Below are 22,689 nucleotides of genomic sequence, written 5' to 3' on the forward strand. Positions count from 1 at the left end.
TCTGTACTTTTGATATGTCCTTTACAGTTTTACTTCACTTGTAAATTTTGTGCAGATACTATCAATACACAATATCTTATAACTATCTAAAACGTTCCAATGTTTTTTTTTAAAAGGGAGACAAAAATGTAAGAACAGAAACAATATTTAGTGAACAAAAGAGTATAGGAAAACTCTGAAGACATTTAATTTAAATCACTTAGACCTTCACACGGCACAATTTAGGAGTCAACAGAGTGGAATGAGCTCTATTCAGCACACCATTTGTGGTTCAATCATTTAACTCTTAAAATGTTCACTAGCTTTAAGAGAAGAAATAAGTTATTTAGTGTTTAGATGAATTTGAGATTAAAAAAAATTATGGCCCCACTCCAAAAAGGGAGGGGGTAGCCTATATGAATCTTTCATACAGTATCATAATAAAAGGGTAAGTCTAAGAAAAATAATTAGAAAAGACCAAGAGGAAACATGGTGCCACTACATGAAGATAAGCTGGATTGATTTCTAAAGGCAATATAATATGTGTTCTGGAACATGGGTTCTAGAGCCTTGATTACTTAGATTTACATTCCACTTCTACCCCTTAATTAGCTGTACAACCTTGGACAAGTTTTCTAATTTCTCTGTGCCTCAGATTACTCATCTTTAAACTAGGGATAATAACATAACACAGGGTTGTACTGAGGATATTAAACTAGTTATTCTAAGTGAAGCACTCAGAACAGTATCTGACACGTAGTAAATGACCCCTGTGTGTTAGTATTATTAATGTTTTGTACATGGGAATAAGCCTCTAAAGATTGCTCTTATTCATACAATACTAATAAGCACAGTACATAGTTTCAGGGCCTTTAATACACTTTGAGGTGGTATTAAGACTCTGGGGCACCGTATATCCTACTTACTTCTACTTGCCACTACAAACTCTTATTCCTCCCACTCATCCTCTAAAAGCAAAAACAGTCCTCCAGCTGCACATCTGCTAGGATAATAAGCATTACTATGAGAAGCAAAGTTTACTTCTCTGCCACAGTGAAAAATGTTAAAAAAAAAAAAACAAACTGGGATGTGGTCCATCTTATATCTGACCCACAAATTGCAAACTACTGGGCTAAATACTGGTTTGAATACAGTGCTGGAGAAAATGTATTCTGAGCTTGCTTCCTTATGTGCTCCTTTTACTTCACCTAAGGTCTTCATCTATGTTTTTAAATCTCACGTAGAAAACTTAATCAGAATTCCCTTTATCAGGTAATTTAGTTTGGCTTTCACATGGAACCATATTTGTCCCCCTTCTCTATTACAAACACCATATACCAAAGACACGATTCATTAAATCTGGATCTTCCAGAGAAGAAAAAAAAGTGAAGAATATGATGAGAGGAATACAAGTTCCATGATTTCTTGAGGGTCCTGGTATCATTCAGCAATGAAGACAGAGAATAGGAATTTTTCTATTCTATACAAGATCTTAACATGCATTTCAAAGGTAAAGGTTCTTTTTAGCTAAAAAAGATGATAAAAGCAACAAGAATTTACTGTATTAGCACAGGAAACTATATTTAGTATCTCAAAATAACCTATAAAGGAAAATAATCTGAAAAATATATAAAACTGAATCACTTTGCTGTACACCTGAAACTAACATAATATTATAAATCAACTATACTTCAATTTAAAAAAAGATTAAAAAACTAGAGGAAATTAAAACACACTATTCATAAAAATCATCCATAATCTTACTACCCTACCAGAATAGCTATTTTCATTTATATAATACTCTCCATGTCTGTAAATTTATAAAGTTATCAGTAAGAAGCTATGAGGAATAACTTTAAATATTCTTAGAAGTTCCACACATGATGGACAGAATAGTTGAGAAATCAAACATGGTACATATAAACATTTATTTCAAATAAGCCTACCACAGGTTCATTTGTATTTAATGTGCACTAATTGATACTGACCAGCAGATAAACAAATTGAATGTATTCTTTTTAAAGTAGAAAAGTCCTGGTTGATCTTAATTGGTAGTATATGTTTTTCTTTTAGATACTATGTTTCTGGTTAGCATTCCAGTATTTTACTTCAAAAAATTTACTTCAAACAACTGTAGCAAGGTGTGTTTCCATTTAATTTCATTAAGTGTTTTAAAAGATTTTTTGCACTTCATTTAAAGGCCCTTCCAAGAAGATAGGTAGATCAGGTAACTGTTACTTTTTCATGAGTCACTGATAAACTTTGACTTTTAAGGGACGTTTATAAAATAAAAAGTAGAGACACACAGGATGCATATAAAAGAGTATCATAATTTATAAGAATAGTATTAGAAAGGTCACAGTTTTGTATGTGCTAAAGCTAATAAAAGTTAAAAAAAACACACAAACCCAAACTATTTTAAATTCTATTTATTTCAAAGAAAGACCATGGGTACCCTACTGATCAATGAAAAAGAGAAAGTAGGGATCATCATCACCTATTACTTTGCTTCTGTTTTCTGTATCAAGAATGGTTTCTGGACTGAGATGAAGAAAATAAAGTCCAAGGAGGTTGAAAAGTTTATAAAGTACAAATCTCAGGTCATTTTACATATATTTCAGGTTTAGTTAGAATACTCGCAAATAACTCCATGGTGATGGAGAGGTATTACAGGATACGAGAAAAGCAAATGTCATTCTGATTTTTAAAAAGGGAAAATAATATTGATTTTGCAAATCTATATATTGGCAGAGACTATCCTTAATCCCAGGTTTAAAAATGTAATGAAAGGGTTACTTTATGAGTAATTGATAAAAGAGCCAGAAAGAACTAATGAAAAATTATATTAGCCCAGTGATCAATTTCAGACCTCATGTGACATATCCCAAGTACTTGGGATGTCTAGCACAACACCGTTGCTCCTCAAATACTTAATAAAGGAAAGACAGACCTCATTTCCTTTTTTGTCAGTAGTACTACTGTCAAAGAGTAAACGTTAAAACAGTTTGTATATTATAAAACATTCTGAGGTACTTTAATAATATCCTTGACTATTAAATTATCCGGCCTATTGGGTATATATAGAAGATCTGGAATTCTTCATTTGTTCATTCAACAACTACTTATTGAATGCTTCTATATCGCATATGCTTAGCAGGCGGCAGTGAATAAAACAGACTACATTTTAGTCTTTGTGAAGCTTATTATATTACAATTGGGAAGATGGTCAATAAACATATTAATAAAAAATGTTTTGTAAGATGGTGAAAAATACTATGGAGAAGCATTAATCAAGGTATGAGGACACAGAGGAACTAGGTGGGTTGTCAGGGAAAGCCACTGTGATAATGAGGAAGAAAAGGAAAGGGAGTAAGTCATGAGTATGTAACAAGGAAGAATAAATCTGACTCCATATTGGATCTGTTTCTTTTACTTTAACCTTCGTATTCTATTGCTTTTGCTGCAACTTAAGAATGTTGCCTATAGCCTGAAATATACAAGACAGCCCATTCTCAAGGCTCTGACCTTTAAGGGTATAACACTTTTCTATTCATACAGAGATAAAAAGTTACAGAACAGACAATTACATTTGTCTTGTTGGAGGTTTACAGGAACATCAAGATCTGACCTACATGGATTGCTGCAAGAACAAAGGATTCCAAGAAATTTGCAACAACCAACCACACCCTCTCCCCTTTTAGTCTGAATTCTAGCTTGGGTAAGGTGGTTCTTTGGGACACTAGTCCACCATCTTCTTGGTCTACGGGCTTTCTGAATAAAGTTGCTATTCCTTGCCCCAACACCTCGTCTGTTGATTTACTGGCCCTGTCCTGCAGTGAGCAGTATGAACTTGGACTTGGTAACAAGGACACCTGGGAAAGCAGTCAAGCAAGGACTTTTGTAATATTCTAATGGAAAAAAATGGAGAAATATGGGCTGTATAACAGCTCTTTTAGGAGTATTCCAAACAAAATGAATGCTTATTCTCCGAAAGTCCTAATTAATAAAAGGATTGATATTGACCTAAAAGGAGGTTTTCAGACCATGTTGTGTAGCTCTGATTTGAGCTCTGTACTGCTTAATAGTTAATCATGACTTGAAGATACAAAAAGTAACTAATTAAATTTGAAGATGACACAAAACTGGAGGACAAAGTTAAAAATCCTTGGACTACAGAAAAACATTCAAAAAGGTCTTAAGAGCTGAAGTTATCACCCAAATCTAACAAGATAAACTTTGATGATGTCCAGAAAATATCCTGTGAAGTACATGACAAGGAGACATGACTTAAGTAACAATACATTAAAAAAAAAGAAAGAAAGAAAACCTCTCAGTGTTTTTTGTTGACACTGAGCCCAACTTGAATGTTGTTATAGGACTGCCCCCCAAAAGACGAATTAGTAAGGAACTATGAATACGAAGTAAAGTATTTAAGGACGATTCTACATTTATCACACCACATCAAGGGTGTAACTGACCAGGACCCTATGAGGCCTTCCTGGGACAGACCTCCCCCCACATATCTACTGCTTTAGCTCCTCTCTAAAGTACCTAGATAATAGTATCTGATGCATATTTCCTGAGTTTTTCAGATGCTAAAACCACCAACAAATGGAAGAAATTAACTACTTGATGATCATGGGCATGTAATCCCCAGACCTTCTAGCACCTAAGGATTGACCACCATCAACCAATCAGAGAATTTGTGCAAGAGCTGACCACATACCCAAGGTGTGCCCCTTCCTCACCTTGCCTTTAAAAATGCTTTGCTGAAACCCTTTGGGTAGTTAGGGTTTTTTCAGCATGAGCTACCTCTTCTCCTTGCTTGGCCCTGCAATAAAACTTTCTCTGCTCCAAACTCTGACATTTTGGTTTGTTTGACCTCACTAGTGTGTTGGCCACACAAGTTGTGTGTTGGCCACACAAACTTGTGTTAGGTAATATGGGTATTTTGATTAGTTTTGAGGATCAAAATTTAAGAGAGATTTAAACACAGATGCATCTAGATAGCACCTGGGATTAAAACCTATGTAATAAGGAAATTGGCTGAAGAAACTAAAGATGTGTATAAGGGAAAAGTGTATGTGAGAAGTAAGGGGATTATAGCTAACTTCAAATCTCAGAAGGACTGTCAGGTGGAAATAAAATTGGACTTTGAACTCACTTTATCACTAGGACCGATGAGTGGAAGCAACAGAGAAGGAGTTGATCGTATAAGAAAATGTCACAGTCATTCAGTTACGGATCTTAAACACTCTCTTGTCACAGGGTAACTGCCTTGGGAGATGAGGGATTGTTGTAGTGAGGATTCAGAGGACCAGCTGATTAGGGGACTAGAATAAGTCACTTCTACCTGTATGGTTCTATAACTGATGTAATAGATTTGTCTCTTTTTTTTAAGTAGTATTGAGGCAGCAGCTTGCTTCTCTCTTCCTTTTCCTTCCATTTTATTCTAGGCAGAGGGAGTGCCTTCAATAAAGGTTTATTTTTTCACTTAACTTTTCTCACACTTTTTATATTTATTTTTCTATTGTTCCAACTTCCTTATTACTTATTTGAACATTTTTGGATACTTATAATAATCTTCAATTATGTATATTATTTGAAGTGTAGCAAAATACTATGTAAAAATAAAGTGAGTTACATTTAGTATTAATTTCTCAGCAACTGCTTTTTATTTGCTGTCATCAGTTACATATAGGGTAACTGAAATCACTACTCCTCTGGTGCCTTTAGGTATCTAAATCTTAAGCTTTATGCAAAAAATTAATTCAAAACAGATCACAGATCACAGATTTAAATGTGAAACATAAATCTATGGAACTTTTAGAAGATAACATAGAAGTAAATCTGCAATACCTGTGGCTTCGTGAAGAGTGCTTAGACATGACAGCAAAAGCATGATCATAAAAGAAATAAATTACAACTTTTGCTCTGTGAAAGACCCTGTTAAAAGGATGAAAAGAACAAACTTTGGATTGGCAGAAAATTTTTGCAAACTACATATCTGATTAAGGACTTATATCTAAATATATAGAACTCTTAAAACCCAATAGTATAAAAGCAAAGAATCCAAGTAGAAAATGGTCTTAAGATATGAAGAGATGTTTCACTGAAAAGGATATAGAGATGGCAAATAAATAAATAACAATATTCAACATTATAGGAAAATGAAAATTAAGACCATGGTGCTATATCACTATACATCTATTAGAATGTTAGAATAAAAAACTATGATAATACCAAATGCTGGTGAGGGTGTAGAAAAGCTGGGTCTTATATACATTGCCGGTGGAACATACAACGGTACAGCCACTGTGGAAAGTAGCTAGGTAGTTTCTTAAAAAGCTAAACATATGCTTACCATATGACCAAGCAGTTACACTCTTGGGCATTCATCTAGGAGGAATGAAAACTTACGTTTGTTCAAAAAGTTGCACAGGACTGTTCATAGGAGCTTTATTGTAATTGCCAAAGACTAAAAATAACCAAAATATCTCTCAACAGCTGAATGGTTAACAGCTGTTAACAGCTGTTAACCAAAAATTAACCAAAATATCTCTCAACAGCTGCATGTACACCCATACCATGGAATACTATTCACCAATGAAAAAGAAACCAACTGTTGACACAAGCAACAACTTAAATGGATCTCAAAGGCATTATGCTAAGTGAACAAAGCAGTCTCACAATATCACACACTGTATGATTCCATTCATATAGTATTCTCGAAATGACAAAATTATGGAGATGGAAAGACAGGTTAGTGGTTGACAGTAGTTAGGTATGATGGAGGGGAGATGGTATGACTATAAAGGGGTAGCATAAGTGATATCTTTCTTGTGATAGAGTAGTGCTATATATTGATTGCTGTGGTGGTTACACAAATTTACACATGATAAAGTGATACAGAACTATATACATGCATTGTACCAATGCCAAATTCCTGGTCCTGAAATAGTACTATAATTATATGTGATGTAACCACTGGCAGAAATTGGGTGAAGGGTACATGGGACTCCTTTGTATTATCTTTGCAACCATCTATGAATCTATAATAATTTCAAAATAAAAAGTTAACAAAGGTATAATCGACAATTTAAATTAAGAACAGAATGACTATATTTTGAACCATAATTTTACCAATGTCTGTAGTCTAGGAATAACTAACTCACTGCAGCAGGAAGAAGTGGCACTGAATTAGGGGCTATGGAAAAGGCAGAGATATTAAATTGGTAAGATAGAAAAAATAACTAAAAAGTCTTTAAAACTATTAAACACAAGGATGCAGATAAGCTTTTTTTTTAAAAAAAAAAGTAACTACCTTAACGTGAAATTCATTATCCAATAAGATATTCTGAGTCTTCAGGTCATGATGAAGTAGAGGAGGATTCATATTGTGCAGGTAATTTACACCTAGTGCAATTTCATGCAGAATACGAAATCTTAATGGCCAAGGAACATCAGGATATTCATTTTTCTTCATATATATGGAAAGAAACAAAACTAAAATTAGTGGCCAAATTTATTTCCACTTAGAAAATGAAATATTCCATGAGGAAATATAGTATTAAACTAAATATCTGGTATAACTAAATTCAGGGCAAAAAGTACTCATTTTGTTATATTACCAATTTGACGTTATTTAACATCCTTGTATCTTACTTTCCTCAATTTTTAGAGAAAATAATGACTTTACAGTACTGATATTTCCTTTTAGTTTATACTGGTAATGCAACTACATGGTATGGGGTCTTTCTTCAGTTGAGACAGTTTTAAATTATTTTTTATCTATATAATACCCAAACATATATTTATACTCATAGCCATCTTCCCATTCTATGGCTTCTTATCAAATAACTTGTGCCCATGAATGTGTACACACACACACACACACAATTTGTTTCTATTCAAAATTTATATTTTAAATTTCCTATTAATATAAAACCATACTTGATTATGATGATAACCACTGCATCAATTAAAATTATGACCATAATATATTTACTTACTAAGCATTAATACTTCATATTTTTAAATCATATATTTACTTGCATTTCAGCTTGAAAAATTAGCATTTGGGAGTTTTGCTTTTGTGAAGGAGACAAAAATCATCTTCATTTCTAAGTATATATAACATAGAAACATTAAAAATGTAATGTTTTCTATTTCCTGGTACTTACAAGTGACAGTCATCTGAACTTTCTTAAATGTTTTCTGAACATAAAAGTTAATACAGCTTCCCAGGAGAATGAACATACTCAGAAAAATTAGATAATTTGGGAATATCCAACTATGAATCAACAGGGACCATGCCACTGGGTACATTTTACTAAATAATATGAAAAAGTATGCTTCCACTGAGCTCAAAACTGTTCTTAAGAATTTTTTTTCTGCAGATGGGTCAGCTTATAGTTCATTGATTAACTAACTTGGCAGGGGAGTGGCTCAAAATACTTGTCTTTACATAGTATTTTGATTTCTTTCATCAATCTTTTGTGAGGTTGGGGGAACGTGCTTCAAGATAAATCCTGACCTAATAATACAGGACACCAAAAGAAACACAAAACACAAATGTTCAACATTACTTCCTCTTGTATACACAGATTCCCATCCCCTTGAGTAACTGAATCTTTTAATCTTTAAAAAGGTAACTTTTTCTGAAAATTATATAGTTTAAAGAAGTAACAAGGCCTCTCTGCAGTATAGTGCTATATGGAAGCTTTTGATCATGGAGAGGAAGGTAGATGAGTGCTCACTATGTATTTTATGATTCCTTCCAGGAGTCAGCAATCCCCCTGTAGGAGGCTCTAGAATTTCTAATGGGCTCCAAATTTGGGTACCAGAGCATCTACTGTGGTGCTGGGGTATGGGAAGACAACATTAGAATTTATGCTTATACTCATTTAACAAAAGGAAACTGTGTTTAATTAGTATTTGTATCTTACTTGCTGTGTTGGTTACACAAATCTTATGCACTGACACTAGTTACTTTACTCTGTCCTTGTTTCAGATGGTCCTGTCACAAACAGAATGTGTTGTATCCTGAAATAAAGAGGAAGTCACTCCATGAGTGGTGACAGTGGCACCCATTCTCTCTTGTTTGCTTATAGAACACTGTGATGTATCAGAATTTAGGAGTGTTCAGTGACTAGATTTTACAGATTATGTTACTACTCAGTTTTAACTAAAGCACCCCTCACAAAAGAGACCGAGTTCTTTAAAAATATTTCTTGACAGAAACTGCAGGCTAGAGATAATCTTAGTAATATGAGAGCAAGCAAACAACAATAGATGGATACACATATTTTGAGAATGAGGACACCCCCCACAACCGGGCCATATTTGTTTACTGATGGGATTCACAATTAAAGCCAGATAACTGATACCTTGGGAAAAAGGTACATGGCTCATGCCATTGTCTATTATTGGAAAAGCTCATGTATTTGATACTCAGATTTATTTGGTCTATTAATTCAGAACTTTATGAACTGGTATTATTAACATTTAATTTGAACCCTACATTGTCTTTAACATAAAATGAAATCTGGCTTAAACTAACAATAAATTGTATGGTGTGCAGAGTTTATCTTTTCTCTCTCCTGTTCCTCTCTTACATATATATACATGTGGATATTAGAATTCAGTGTAAACCTCAGGAACAGTAACCTAAGCAAAATAATCTAGGTCACTTAGAATGCAGGGTCTGACTCCACAGTATTTTTTTTTTTTTTTTTTTTGCGGTACCCGGGCCTCTCACTGTTGTGGCCTCTCCCGTTGCGGAGCACAGGCTCCGGACGTGCAGGCTCAGCGGCCATGGCTCACGGGCTCAGCCGCTCCGCGGCATGTGGGATCCTCCCAGCCCGGGGCACGAACCCATGTCCCCTGCATCCGCAGGCGGACTCTCAACCACTGAGCCACCGGGGAAGCCCCACAGTATTTTTAACAACACAAAAGAAGCCATAAATGGTGAAGTTTTTCATTATTCTTATTTTGATTCATCTATATAACCCCAAATAATCTGATCATTTGTAAAACGAAAGTACTATATAGGTTGAATAACAGAATTATAACGACTGAAAATGTATAATACTTACCCTATGTAGGAGTTCATTTAATGACCCATTTGGCATGTATTCAGTAACTATTCCCAAAAATTCAGGCTCATTGCAAATTCCCAAAATTGGAAGAATGTAACTGAATCTAGCTTTGTGTAAAATTTCAGCTTCTCTTAAGACATCATTTCTTTCACTAAAGAAAGAAAACGTATAATTATTTCAAAGTAAGGAAAAATACACAATTATCAAGCCCATAAATATTAGTTAATCCTGGATTTTTTCATTCATTAGCTTTTGACCTCATGTAAATTATGCAGCTTCTCTTAGTTTCTTCGTGTTTAAAGTTGGGATAATATCTACCCTATATATTCCATAGGTCTGTTTAGAGACCAAAATACCTGTATAAGCCACTGACAGAAAAAAGTGCTACATACAGATTATTATTGTACTCTTCTCAGGAAAGGGAAAGAATACCATGTTTAAGTTTATAAAGTCTATATTAGAATGATAGGTGCTTGAACTAATTACATTAAGTTTATGTTGTATTAAAATGATCACATTTGATTAGACTATTATATTAAATTTTATGGTTGCATACCATGTAAAAATTTTCTAAATATCCTGAATATTAAAACACTTAAGTGTTGTAGATTTTAATGACTAGATGATAATAGTTGCATAAGGGTCAATAATGCTTAGAAATTATATACTGGAACACAGGAAAAGGACACTGAGAACAGGTAAATGCTTAGAATGGATCCCTGGGCTAACTCTGGATCCCAGGTTCATTTGATTTTTCATTCATAAAACAAATAAATATTGAACATTTATTATGAATAAAGAACTGTGCTCAGCATTATGGAGACTAGTAAGTTTAAAAAAACCAAAAAACAAAACACATAGTCTGTGACCTCAAACTGTCCAGAAATCTTTTTAAGAAAAATAAGTACTCACTGTGGTCTTGATTTACACTTCTCCAATGATTAGTGATGTTGAGCACCTTTTCATATACCTATTGGTCATTTGTATGTCTTTCGATGTGTTAATTATATTGATATTGGTAATTATTCCATGATGATGTATATGTATAGCAAATAATCATGTTTTGCACTTTAAATATATACGATTATATTTGTCAATTATTCCTCAATAAAGTTAAAAAATAAGAAAAGCAAATAAAAAAAGAAAACCAAATACTTAAAATATAAGGCAGAATATGATAAGCGCCATCAAAAACAAGTAAATAAGCAAGCAAATAAATAAATAAATATAGGGAGCTCAGAGAACTAGTAAATCTGGGCTAGGGAGTTGCTACAGCCTTTAGAGAGAGATGTCAACAGTACCTTAAGGATGGATAGAATTTCAACCACTGGAAAAAGGGCATCCAAGATATGTGGTCCCTCTCCAAGATGGGAGAGATTTTGCCTTTCTTTTTCATCTGTGTCTCCCCAGGATCTGGAACAGTACCTGGCACACAGAATTTGTCTAATAGATGTGTATCAAATGAACTCAAGGAAGTTAAAGTACAGGCTATATCTGGAAAATGACAAATTGTTTAATATGAATCAGGATGTGTAACAGCGTGTGTAAAGGGAGTGAGGTGAATAGGGTAGGGTAGGGCCTCATCGCAGAGCCTTAAAGCCAGGTGAGAGCATTTACACTTGATTTGGTAGTCACTGAGTTGAGACTACAGGTTATTGAGCACAGGAGTGACAGGAGTGGAACAAACTTTTAGGATGATTAATTTGGCAGCAAGGTGTAGGATCAGCAGAAGGAGGTAGAGTTTGAAAGCCAGGTATTAGAAGATTATAATACTAGTTAAGATGTAAAGCAATGAGAGTCTGAAACTATAAAGGTTGCAGTGTAAATAGAAAGAAAAACACTAGCTGAATAGAATACCCAGGCTCTGGTGGCTGACTGATTGACCTGATTGACTAAGGGAGGTATATACATATATATATATGTGTATATGTGTGTGTATATGTATGTGTGTGTACGTGTGTGTGTACATATATATGAAGGGAACTGGATTTGTCACCAATTTTTTCCATGGATGATTTGGTATTGGTAGCAGCAGTAATAGAAAGAGAACTGTCTCTAGGAGAAGCTTATTAGGTAAACAATGATGATTAGTTGGTGTTTAAACCACCCAAGCTCTTGATGAATGGCTGCTGAAATAAGAAAAGCAACAGACATTCCAGACCAGACTATGAAGCCTCCTTAAAAACAAACAATAAGCAAAATAAAGCAAAAAAATCTTAGTCATCTATGTTTTGAAGAGGTAATATACTTACATGTTTCAAAATTCAAGAATTACAAGAATGCATAAAGAGTTTCTCTTCTTCTCCCTGCTCTTCAGCCACTTAATATCCCAACTGTGAGGCAACCAATTATACCAGTTTGTGAGACCTGCTTTAATTAAATTTATATTTCCTAAGCTGAAACAGGTCTGTATTTGCCTCATGAAATGTAGGTCAACAAGACAGTTATTGAGTAGCACCTTTGCCGGGAAGGTTCCTGGATACTCTGAGAAAGAATTATAGAGAGGGCATGCTAGGGGATATCTTAGTGATACTTAATATACTAATTCCTCCTCCCATTAAGAGTATGATGCATTCTTCCTTCTCTTGTGATCCTATGATGTTTTGGCCACTTTACTACAGTTGGTTTCATTATCCCTACTTTATATATGAGAGCACGAAGGCTCACATAAATTAATAATTTCTACTGGTCATGCCAACAATAAGTGGCAGATTTAGAGTCAGATTTGAATTGCAATTGTGGGACTCTAAAGCCTTTGTTTTTTCCACTCACTGCTTAATCAGAGAAGGAAAATTCTTGAAGTCAGATTTCAGGAAGAATGAGTGGGAAAACAGAAAAAGCCAAAATAGTTTAAAAATAGGTTTTTATATTAAAAAAATAAAATATAAAACAGCTTTTATAGACATATTACCAAAATTACCCATAACAAATTTCAGTTACAAAACAGTTACACTGTTTACACAAGGTATTTGAACAAGCTGTCAGACTCATCTACGCATAAGGAGTTGGGAGATTGTTGGGGAAGGTCCACTCGTTGGGCAGAAGTCAGGTTACAGAGAATAATTTACCAATCACTAAAATAAGAACATGTTACAGCACATAAACTTATTTTTCTTTTGTGATCTCAAAGAACAATGCAAACATTATCCACACCAGAGCCCAAGAAGTACATGTATCTGTTATTCCCACTTCATAAGTGAGGACATAAGACACCCTGTGAGTCAACTGCAGAGCCCAGTCCTATGCTCAGACTACATAAATACTGCTAATGTTAACATTTTAGGTAACAAGTGGAAGAAAAATGTGATGCAGTAATGCCAGAGTGTTGCACTGTTCCTTATGGCTTCTTTGATGGCAGAATTAATTTCCTACCCGATTTAGTGAAGAATTTTAGAAGATGAAATTGTTAATGAGCACGAAAGGGAACTCCCTTCATTTCTTGGCCCCAAATGGCACAAAACTTAGATAAATTAAAATCTTGAGAAGCAGCATCCAAAATGGGAGGATCAATCTCCTTTAAAATACCTAAGGAGTCCATCAGTGCTAGATTTCCACATATTTTAATAGTTGATTCTAAAATACATCTACCCTCTCTAATCAACCACCACCCTTCAAAGTTGACTACATACACATAATTTCCCAGTAATTGCTCCACAGAATTCAAGACCCAGGGTAAATATACCCCGTATATCACTAAATCAGGATTATGGTACACAAAAAGCAGGAACAATTTCTAGAGGTGTCTCAAACTTACTGTGAGATCTAGCCCATCCAAGCCTGATAGCAAGAGAGCAAGTAAAAGCCACAGGCAGATGAAAGTCAATACCATTAGCAGGGCTGAAGCTGAGGAATTTATCTGCTGTTGGATACTGACAGCCTCTAGCTAATCAGGCATCTAGCATGATGTATTTTCACTTTAGATATAGGGGGAGGAGAGGAGAATGTTGCAATCATGGATGTTAACTCACTAAGAATTGAATGCAGGGCCTAGTTAAATTCCTATTGGAAGGAAAATACACAAGACTAGTGACTAGACTCACTGATTAATATATATGGTTGAAAGGTTTTTCTGGAAACAGGAACTAATCTAGCCTTCCCTTGAAATCTGGACATTGCACTAAACTTGGTCCAGGATGGGAGAGACATTCAAAAGTTTTGGTCATTTAACAGCTTTCTGATTTCAGTTTATTGTTAGCAAAAATAATACAAGTTTCCTCTAGAGACAGGCTTCCTTCCCTGTGACGGTAAGAGGAGAAACTAAATTGAGTTTGATATCTAAACTTTCATGCCTACATGTGTAAACCAAAAACAACAAAAAGCCCAAACCAAAACGTCCCAGACTCTACAGCAGTGCTGTTCAATAAAAATATAATGTGAACCACATATACAATTTGAAATTTTCTAATAGCCACTTAAAAAAAAAGTAATATCCACCTGTGGCTAAGAGCTACCTATTGGGCAGTGCAGCCCTAGAATTCGACTTCAAAAAAAAAAAGGGAAAAACAAAGCAAACAGAACCCAACTTCAATAAAGAGGACGTTTAGAGTTGGGCTGTGATTGCTGATATTTGGTGTCTGGAGAAAGGAGGCCCAGGAGTAAGAAAAAAAGGAGAGGGCAGTGAAAAGAAGTGTGATTGCTGCATCTACAGAGAAGCCTGCTCTCCCCACCATGTTAGCCCAAGCGTTGAACGGCTGCCTAGAGGTGACGAGGTGTGCGGCCGATCCCAAGTGGTCACCGTCGCTTGGGCTTCAGAGCCCGCTTGCCGGGGGTTAGAGCCAGTGGGGTGGGGAACGCAGATTTCGGGGCTCCGCGGTGGAGCCGCCAGGGCGCCCTACCTGTCGAGCAGTGGGGTGTGAATGTGCAGGTGTTTCACGGCCACCTGAACGCGCCAGTCTGCGTGGCGGGCAGAAGACACGGTGCCGGACGCGCCGCGGCTCAAGTAGCGCAAGTCGGCGAGCTTGTGGTACGGGATGGTGGGCAGGGCGCTGCAGATGGCCTCCTCGTTCATGGTAGCGGGTGGCGCGGGCACTCAGGCAGCCGGTCGATTCCGGAAATGCCCGCCGCTCTCGCGGCTCCACCCCCTGCGCGAGCCGGGTCGGCAGGCCCTACAGCCTGCCGGACATTAGGTCACGAGGCCGTCCATTCTCCGCGCAGCGCACGCCAAGCCGCTGCTTATCTGGAGCCGGAGCGGACTCTTCTCTTCTAGAGACTGGTCAACTCTGCGGCGGCGGGGCGCACAGGGGAGGAGCCTCCTCTCTCCAACCTGGCCCTCCCAGGCGCTGCCAGCCACCCGAGCCCGCCTTTCGGAGCTCCTCCCTCCCCAGACTTCTCAGGCGACGTCAGCGGCGGATGCCGAGGCGGGGATGAGGGCCACTGGCCCGGGATCCTCCCAGCAAGGCTCCGGCCTCGGCCTCAGGCCCGAGATCTCCGCCTTGTGGCGACCAGACGACGTGTGCCCCACCGGCGGGGCTCGGGCGGGGGCTTCGAAGTAGGGAAGTGAGCCAGGGGCGCTCAATTTGTCTTCTCTCCCCCCAACCCACAAGGTTGGAAAGGTTTTCTTTTGGGGAAATTGCCTCTCCACAGCTTCACACCCAGTCAGCGGACCCTCCCACCCAGGAGGAATGTCCTCTGGTCCCATCGGCGCGTCTTCCGGGAGTCGCCAAACACCAGACAGAGGTAGCGGGGCGGGTGTGGCAGCTGCCATTTCCTGACTCCGCGCCTGCGCGGAAAGCCCTTTGAGGACGTGCGGTGGTGACTTACTTGGGCTCCGCACTTCTCAGCCCGGTGAGTCAGGTAGGGGTGTAGATTCACTTGCGTATCTGGACTCCAATCTAACCTCACTTCCAACTACTTCAGTCGTGTGGGGGTGGTTGATAAGCCCTGTCAGAGCTTAATCCTGTCTAAACGTTCAGATGTTTAGTTCCTGTTGAGTGCTTCTCTGCTAGGGACGTATTCTTCTCTCTCTTTTTTTTTTTTCTCTCCTGACGTCCATAATTACAGACAGAGATTGAAAAGTAACCTTGAGAGAGTCCCTCCCTTGATTCCAGGTAAGACTGCAAACATTTCTTTCTTATAGATCTGGGAAGAATGCTGTGTTTAATGCCAACCAAAAAAGACTGCAAAGATCTTTTTACCTTAAACAAACACTTTTCTACACCTGAAATGACTATTTTGCAAAGGGTGGTGCAAATATTATACACAATACCAAGTCCATGCTAGGCATTTAATGAATTCTAAAGCAAAAGTAATAGGGAATGCCTGACTTCAATCAGGGATTTCTGCCTACAGAAAATCAGTGCTTCCTGTATTTTTGTATTGCCTGAAATGAGAGTAGCAGTGTTAACATTTTACAATAAATGGAAGCTGTAATGAAAGAGTGTGTTTTAAAATTTGATAATTTAAAATAAAATACTTAGCTTTAAAGATATGGTCTGATAATCTGTGGTTCATTCCTTAATAAGCTTTTTGCTACAAAAAGTGCTCAGAAAACTTTTCCCATTCATTCATTCATCCAGTCAGTTTACAAACAGAATTCTAGAGAAAGAGAACAAAAATAAAGAAGGGAGGAAATGATCAAAATAATAATTCAAGAATTTTTTCCAGGACCAAAAGACTAAGATCTTCATATTTAAAGGACCCACCAGCTACCCACAGTGACTGAAAAAGGACCTATGTTAAAGCACACCATTAAAAAGATCAGAACACTAAGAATAAAGAGAAGATTCTAAAAATTTTCAGAGGGAAGCCGCAGGAATAAACGAATGGGAATTAGAATGGCATTGGGTTTCTCAACAATAACACTTTTATGCTAAAACACTACAGTGAAATTTCAAGTTTTGTAAGACAATAACTTCCAACCTAGAATCCTATAGTCAAACTATCCATCAAGTGTAAGAATAGAATAAAAACATTTTCACATATACAAGGATGAAAACATTTATTTTCCATCCATCCATCCACCTTTTTTTTTTTTTTTTTAGGGCAAGTTACTAGAGGATGTGCTCCAACAAAACATGAGAGCAAGACAAGAAAGAGAAAGACATGGGATCCAGAAAAAAGGACCAGGAGAATGTGAAGGGAAATGCCAGGGTGAAAGATATGTGGCAGAATTAGAGAGCAATCGTTTTCACCGGAGAAGGAAGATGGCAGACTCCAAGAAGAAAGACTGGTTAGTGTAACTGAATTTATTTAGATTACTAATTTTGAGTATTTGGGTAGTTATATTGATAGATGTTTGATAGATCTAATGAAATACATGATAAAATTCGAGAGAGAACTTAAAAAATATAAGCAAGTAAAAAAAGGAAGCAATTATTAATTCCATGAAAAATAAAAATTAGACAAGAATGGAAACAGTGTTTCTCCAACTGTTCTGTGGTGGTGAAAATTTTAAGACTTTTTAGAGCTTCTGAAATACTAGTATATTATAAATCTCGAAGGAGAGAACATGCAGCATAGAGCACTATAAAATTTATTTATATTTTTAATTGCATTACTTTAAAATTTTTAAAAATTAGTATTCACTTGGTTCAAAGTTTAAAAGTGTAACAGACAGATAATTCAATAGAAAATTAGGCAAAAGACCTAGGTAGTTCACACAAGGGTATATCTAAATAGCAAATAGCAAATGAATGTGAAAAGGTGCTCGACATCATCAGTCATTAGAGAACTACAAGTTAAAACCACAGTGCAATATCACTACACAAATACAAGAATAACTAAAATTAAAAAGACAGAATATAGCAAGTGTGGGTGAGGTTTTGTAACAATTGGAACTCTTGTACATTGCTGGTGGGAGTGTCAATTGGTACAATCAATTTTGCAAACTGTATGGCAGTACTATTAAAATTGCAGATATGCGGATCCTCAGCAATTCCTTGCCTAGGTATATGGACATGCATATGCATATACTAGAAAGTTCATAGTAGTGCTATTTATAATAGCTTCAAACTGGAAATTACCCAAATATCCATAAATACTAGAATGTATAAGTGATTCGTGGCCCATTTAAACAGTGGAATACTAAACAGCAATGATATTGAGCAGTGTACAATATTGATGAATTGCACAAATACAATACTGGATGAAAAAGCTAGACACAGAAGAGTATACATTTTATGAGTCAATTCCTATTAAGTACAAAAATAAGCAAAACTAGCCTATGCTTTTAGAAATCAGGATAATGTCTACTCGTGTAGAGTGGTCATAGTGACTAGAAGGGACAGGATGAGGCCTCTGGGGTGATAGAAATGTTCTGTTTCTTGATCTAGGACCTAGACTCTTGGTGCCAGTTGCACGGGTATGTTCAGTTATGAAAATTCTTTGAGGTTACACAATGTGCACTTTTCTGTATATATATATATGTTATACTTCAATAAAAGGTTAATAGGTTTAAATACAAAATAAATAATATATGTGGGTGTATATTATGTCTCTTACTTTTATTTAATTAGTATTACAGTATATACCTGTTCACCTTGCTTGTCTTTCACTTAGTAATCTATTTCAGATATCTTTCCATACAAATGCATAAAAAGCTTTCTCATTTTTTTTTTTAATGATAGATATGCCATAATTTACCCCTCATTGGTGGACACTTAGCTGTTTTCCACATATTTACTTACAAATTATGCTGCAATAAGTAATCATTACATATGTCATTTCATACATGTGCAAGTGTATCCATATATATGCCCTAGAAGCTGAACTGCTGGACAAAAGAGTTATGTTCATTTGTAATTTTGGTTTGTCTTGTTGAATTGACCTTCACTGAGGTTGTTCCAGTTTTCTTTTTCTGCAGACAAATGAGAGTGCTGTTTCTCCACACACCTTCTTTCATTTCTTTTCGAGATAGATAGTATAATGTTGATCTGCTGATTCCTGTATTTCAGTGCTTCTAAACTCATTTAAATGCTAAGATTCTTTTTATTGCAGACCTTCTAAATATCTGGCTTCAATTTGTTTATCACAACCTCAAACCTTTAGCTTTCATTATAGTTTCACTATTATACAGCTTAAAAATATGTATTCTTAGTGATATGTACATTGTTTAATTAATGCCCATAATGAATGGCTAATGACAGGAAACCTAAAGAATACTAATGATAAACCACATCAACTAAATGAGAAGCAAAGAACATGAGAATAATTATGCAAATTAGGCTAAAAAACAAGCTTCACACCTATATGTTGAATTCATCTATTCAAAATTCTGTAGAGTCATATTAAGTCATATTTTCCATTTACTGAGAATAAAGGTTATTTATATCTGCATGTGCTATTTTAGGGACATGGTAGCTTGAAATGGCATGCTTGAAATCTCTCATAGTCTGTTTTTTGTTTTGCTTGTTTTTTTAACTTCAATGCCTTTTATTCCTGTAAGTTCTTATTTATTTATTTTTCTAATTTTATTTTTTAAATTAATTTTTATTGGAGTATAGTTGCTTTACAATGTGTTAATTTCTACTGTACAGCAAAGTGAATCAGCTTTATGTATACATATAATGTCCATGGACAGAGGAATGGATAAAGAAGATGTGGTATATATATACAATGGCATATTATCCAGCCATAAAAAGGAATGAAATTGGGTCATTTGTAGAGACGTGGATGGAGCCAGAGACTGTCATAAAGAGTGAAGTAAGTCGGAAAGAGAAAAACAAATATCATATATTAACGTTTATACGTGGAATCTAGAAAAATGGTATAGATGATCTTATTTGCAAAGCAGAAATAGAGACACAGATGTAGAGAACAAACGTATGGACACCAAGGGAGGAAGTGGGGGGGGTGGGATGAATTGGGAGATTGGGATTGACATATATACACTATTGCTACTATGTATAAAATAGATAACTAATGAGAACCTACTGTATATAGCTCAAGGAACTCTACTCAATGCTCTGTGGTGACCTAAATGGGAAGGAAATCCAAAAAAAGAGGGGATATATCTCATAGTCTTTAAAATTAGAAACAAGACAGAAAAGTTGAAAAATAAACCACTTAAAAAAGTACAAATGCAAGAATTAAAAACATCTCATATTCTAATTTTTTCTATTTTTTGGTCTGAAAGCATCTGGTAACCATTGGGGGAAAATGGGTGAAGGATATGTGGGACCTCTCTGTATTATTTTTACAACTTCCTGTGAGTCTATTATTATCTCCAAATAAAAAGTTTTAAAAAGTTGTACCTGGGTGTATTAGTTTCCAGGGACTGCCATAACAAAGAACCACAAGAATTATAAAAAGGTATGTAAATGAGAAGTAAGGCTTCCTGATTCTTCAGATCTCCAGTTCACCTTCCCTAAGACAACAAATAAATTTAAAAAATATTATATGCCATAATGCTAGGTGCTGGAAATACAGGGATAACAAAAGACACATGGTCTCTGTCCTTAAAATGCTTTTAGTGTTCTAAGGGAGATAGAACCTAACCATACAATTACAGTAGAGTGTGATAAATGTTCTGGTAGAGAAGTCCAGGGCACACTCAGAAATTAGGGGAAAGAAGCCTGCATGGTAATTTAATGAAGAGAGGTAAGGCAAACTGCCCAAAGTCATAGAGTTTTTAAACTACAGAGACATGATTCCTGCACAAATCTGTTTGAATTAAAGCTCATATTCTTTCTGGGAACTGCTTGCTGTATCACTAGGGTATTACATTTTCAGTTTCACTTTATATGATGTCTCAGGAGAGGAATTTAGTAGCAAGAGGGAATTTCCCAGCTACAAAAAGACAGTGATGGACAAAAATTTATTATTAAGGGACATTTCATGGGAAATTCCATTTTCTTTTGATATTTTACTTGGCAGGTTTCCAAGAGTGTGGAAAGATGTGTTACCAGTAGCTCAGTCTGCATTTAAAAATTTTAGCTCCTGAATTAAGCAGGATATTTTGCTTTTTCAAATGTCTTCAGAACTCAAAATCATTTTCTCCAGCTGTCACTCCTAGCTTGTTAGCAAAATATACTAAGATATATTTTTTAGGCGATACACACACACACACTCAGAGACAAAGACACACTTTTTTTTTTTTTCTGCTTTAGGCAGTGGCTATATGAAAGAGATTATAAGTTCAATACCCTTTTTAGTATCCTTTTTTGGGCAAGCATAGACAAAGTTGTGGAAGAAGGCAGAGCTTTTCTTATTGTAGTAGCCAATATAGTCTAGTTCAGGAGTCCCCAACCCCCGGGCCGCAGACTGGTACCGGTGCACAGGCCTGTTAGGAACTGGGCCGCGCAGCAGGAGGTGAGCGGCTGGCAAGCGAGCAGAGCTTCATCTGCTGCTCCACATCGCTCCCCATTGCTCGCCATTCCCCCCCCCCCCAGTCCGGGGAAAAATTGTCTTTCACAAAACCAGTCCCTGGTGCCAAAAAGGTTGGGGACCACTGGTCTAGGTCATAACAGCGCCGGCTGGTGCAATTTGGAATCAGAAACATGATTGAAGCAGGGATCCAATGTCAGCAGCTGAACAGGTTGCCAGAGAGAACTCGAAGGTTTATTGGGAACTAAGGAACACTCAGGAAGCTTCTTTGACTTAATTTTTATAATTGTAAAAAGGAATAGAAATGTCTGCCCTGCCAGGGAAACCTTGTTGCACAACTCCTGCCAAGGACACTGTTCACACTGGGGAGGTGCCATTCACGTGGAATACATTATGAATGGGCCCCCTAGAGTTGTGTGATGTGGAGGCCCTATAGCCTACCTGTCTCCCAGGATTGTTCTGAGAGACTCAAGTTATACAATGAATATAAAAGACTTTATAAGTTATAAACCTGTCAATCTATGTAAATAATAATAATAATAGTTATTCTCCTGGCCAGCTCTGCCCTTCAAGCAAAACATTCTTACCTAGTTTAAGAAAGAGAAAAGCAGCCCTTATTAGCTGGGAGCTGGCCTGGCACTCCCAGTGAATCTGTGGCATTCTCCTGTTCAATATAAACACTTCCATAGAACATCAACCTCAGACAGGATTATTTTGTCACTGTAGTGGAGCAAGAAAAAATAAGACCACTTCATTATCATGTTTGAACAGACAGAGGTAAAAACATTGTTCAAACCACAAAAATGATCAAACATTGCCCTTTACTGGCTAATAATAAGTGCCTGCTTCTTCTTTACCAATTATAGCTTTATCTCAATTTCATTATTCTCACTGTCTAGATATAAATTATTAAGATACCTGATCAGAGAATCACTCCTGCTTCCAGACAGCATCCAATGCAGGGAAGATACCCGTTTTCCTTGAATGCTCCTCAGAATCACCTACAAGAAGTCCAAATCCTGTAATAAATTATTTCTAACATCCTTACTGAGATGTCCTGATTCCTCATGGTACACATAACTCCTGCTTGCAATGAGTCAGTAAACCCAGATTTATAGAACTGCAGATGTGTCCCTGGTGGTCTTTGGATAGAGGACATTGGCAGATTCATAGAGCAGTTATTACCCAGCCTGGAGCCCTCACTGTCTGCATTTCAGTTAAACAACTGGCTCCTCTAACTTCTCTAGGGACTTAGCTATGGTGTAGGTTCTTTTTCATAGCCCAGAACTCCTGAGGAAGAGATTCTGGTTGGCCATAATATCACCCTTCAAGTCCTTTGTGGATTATG

General features: G+C 36.6%; 1 protein-coding gene and 1 long non-coding RNA gene across 3 annotated transcripts in view; one reads left to right on the plus strand and one right to left on the minus strand.

The window, feature by feature from the left end:
• The window catches only part of RIPK2 (receptor interacting serine/threonine kinase 2), a 30,432-nt gene extending 15,274 nt beyond the window's left edge, over positions 1-15,158 (minus strand). The window contains exons 1-3 of one of the 2 annotated variants that reach the window (XM_079901663.1): positions 14,915-15,158; positions 10,077-10,230; positions 7,304-7,459 (exon numbers count right to left, since the gene is read on the minus strand). In XM_079901663.1, the coding sequence (XP_079757789.1) occupies positions 7,304-7,459; positions 10,077-10,230; positions 14,915-15,087 (483 nt within the window). In that variant the 5' untranslated portion in view covers positions 15,088-15,158. Of the gene's footprint in view, positions 1-7,303; positions 7,460-8,927; positions 9,025-10,076; positions 11,162-14,914 lie in introns of those variants that run through there. The other variant, XM_079901664.1, reaches the window with a different exon arrangement.
• A 567-nt stretch (positions 15,159-15,725) lies between these two features.
• On the plus strand, positions 15,726-19,840 carry LOC307175937. The gene is made up of 3 exons (XR_013824557.1): positions 15,726-15,863; positions 17,060-17,247; positions 19,553-19,840. It is a non-coding gene; the product is annotated as an uncharacterized lncRNA (long non-coding RNA).
• Positions 19,841-22,689: the final 2,849 nt, after the last annotated feature.

Source organism: Stenella coeruleoalba (assembly GCF_951394435.1).
Source record: "Stenella coeruleoalba genome assembly, chromosome: 17".
Lineage (NCBI taxonomy): Eukaryota > Metazoa > Chordata > Mammalia > Artiodactyla > Delphinidae > Stenella > Stenella coeruleoalba.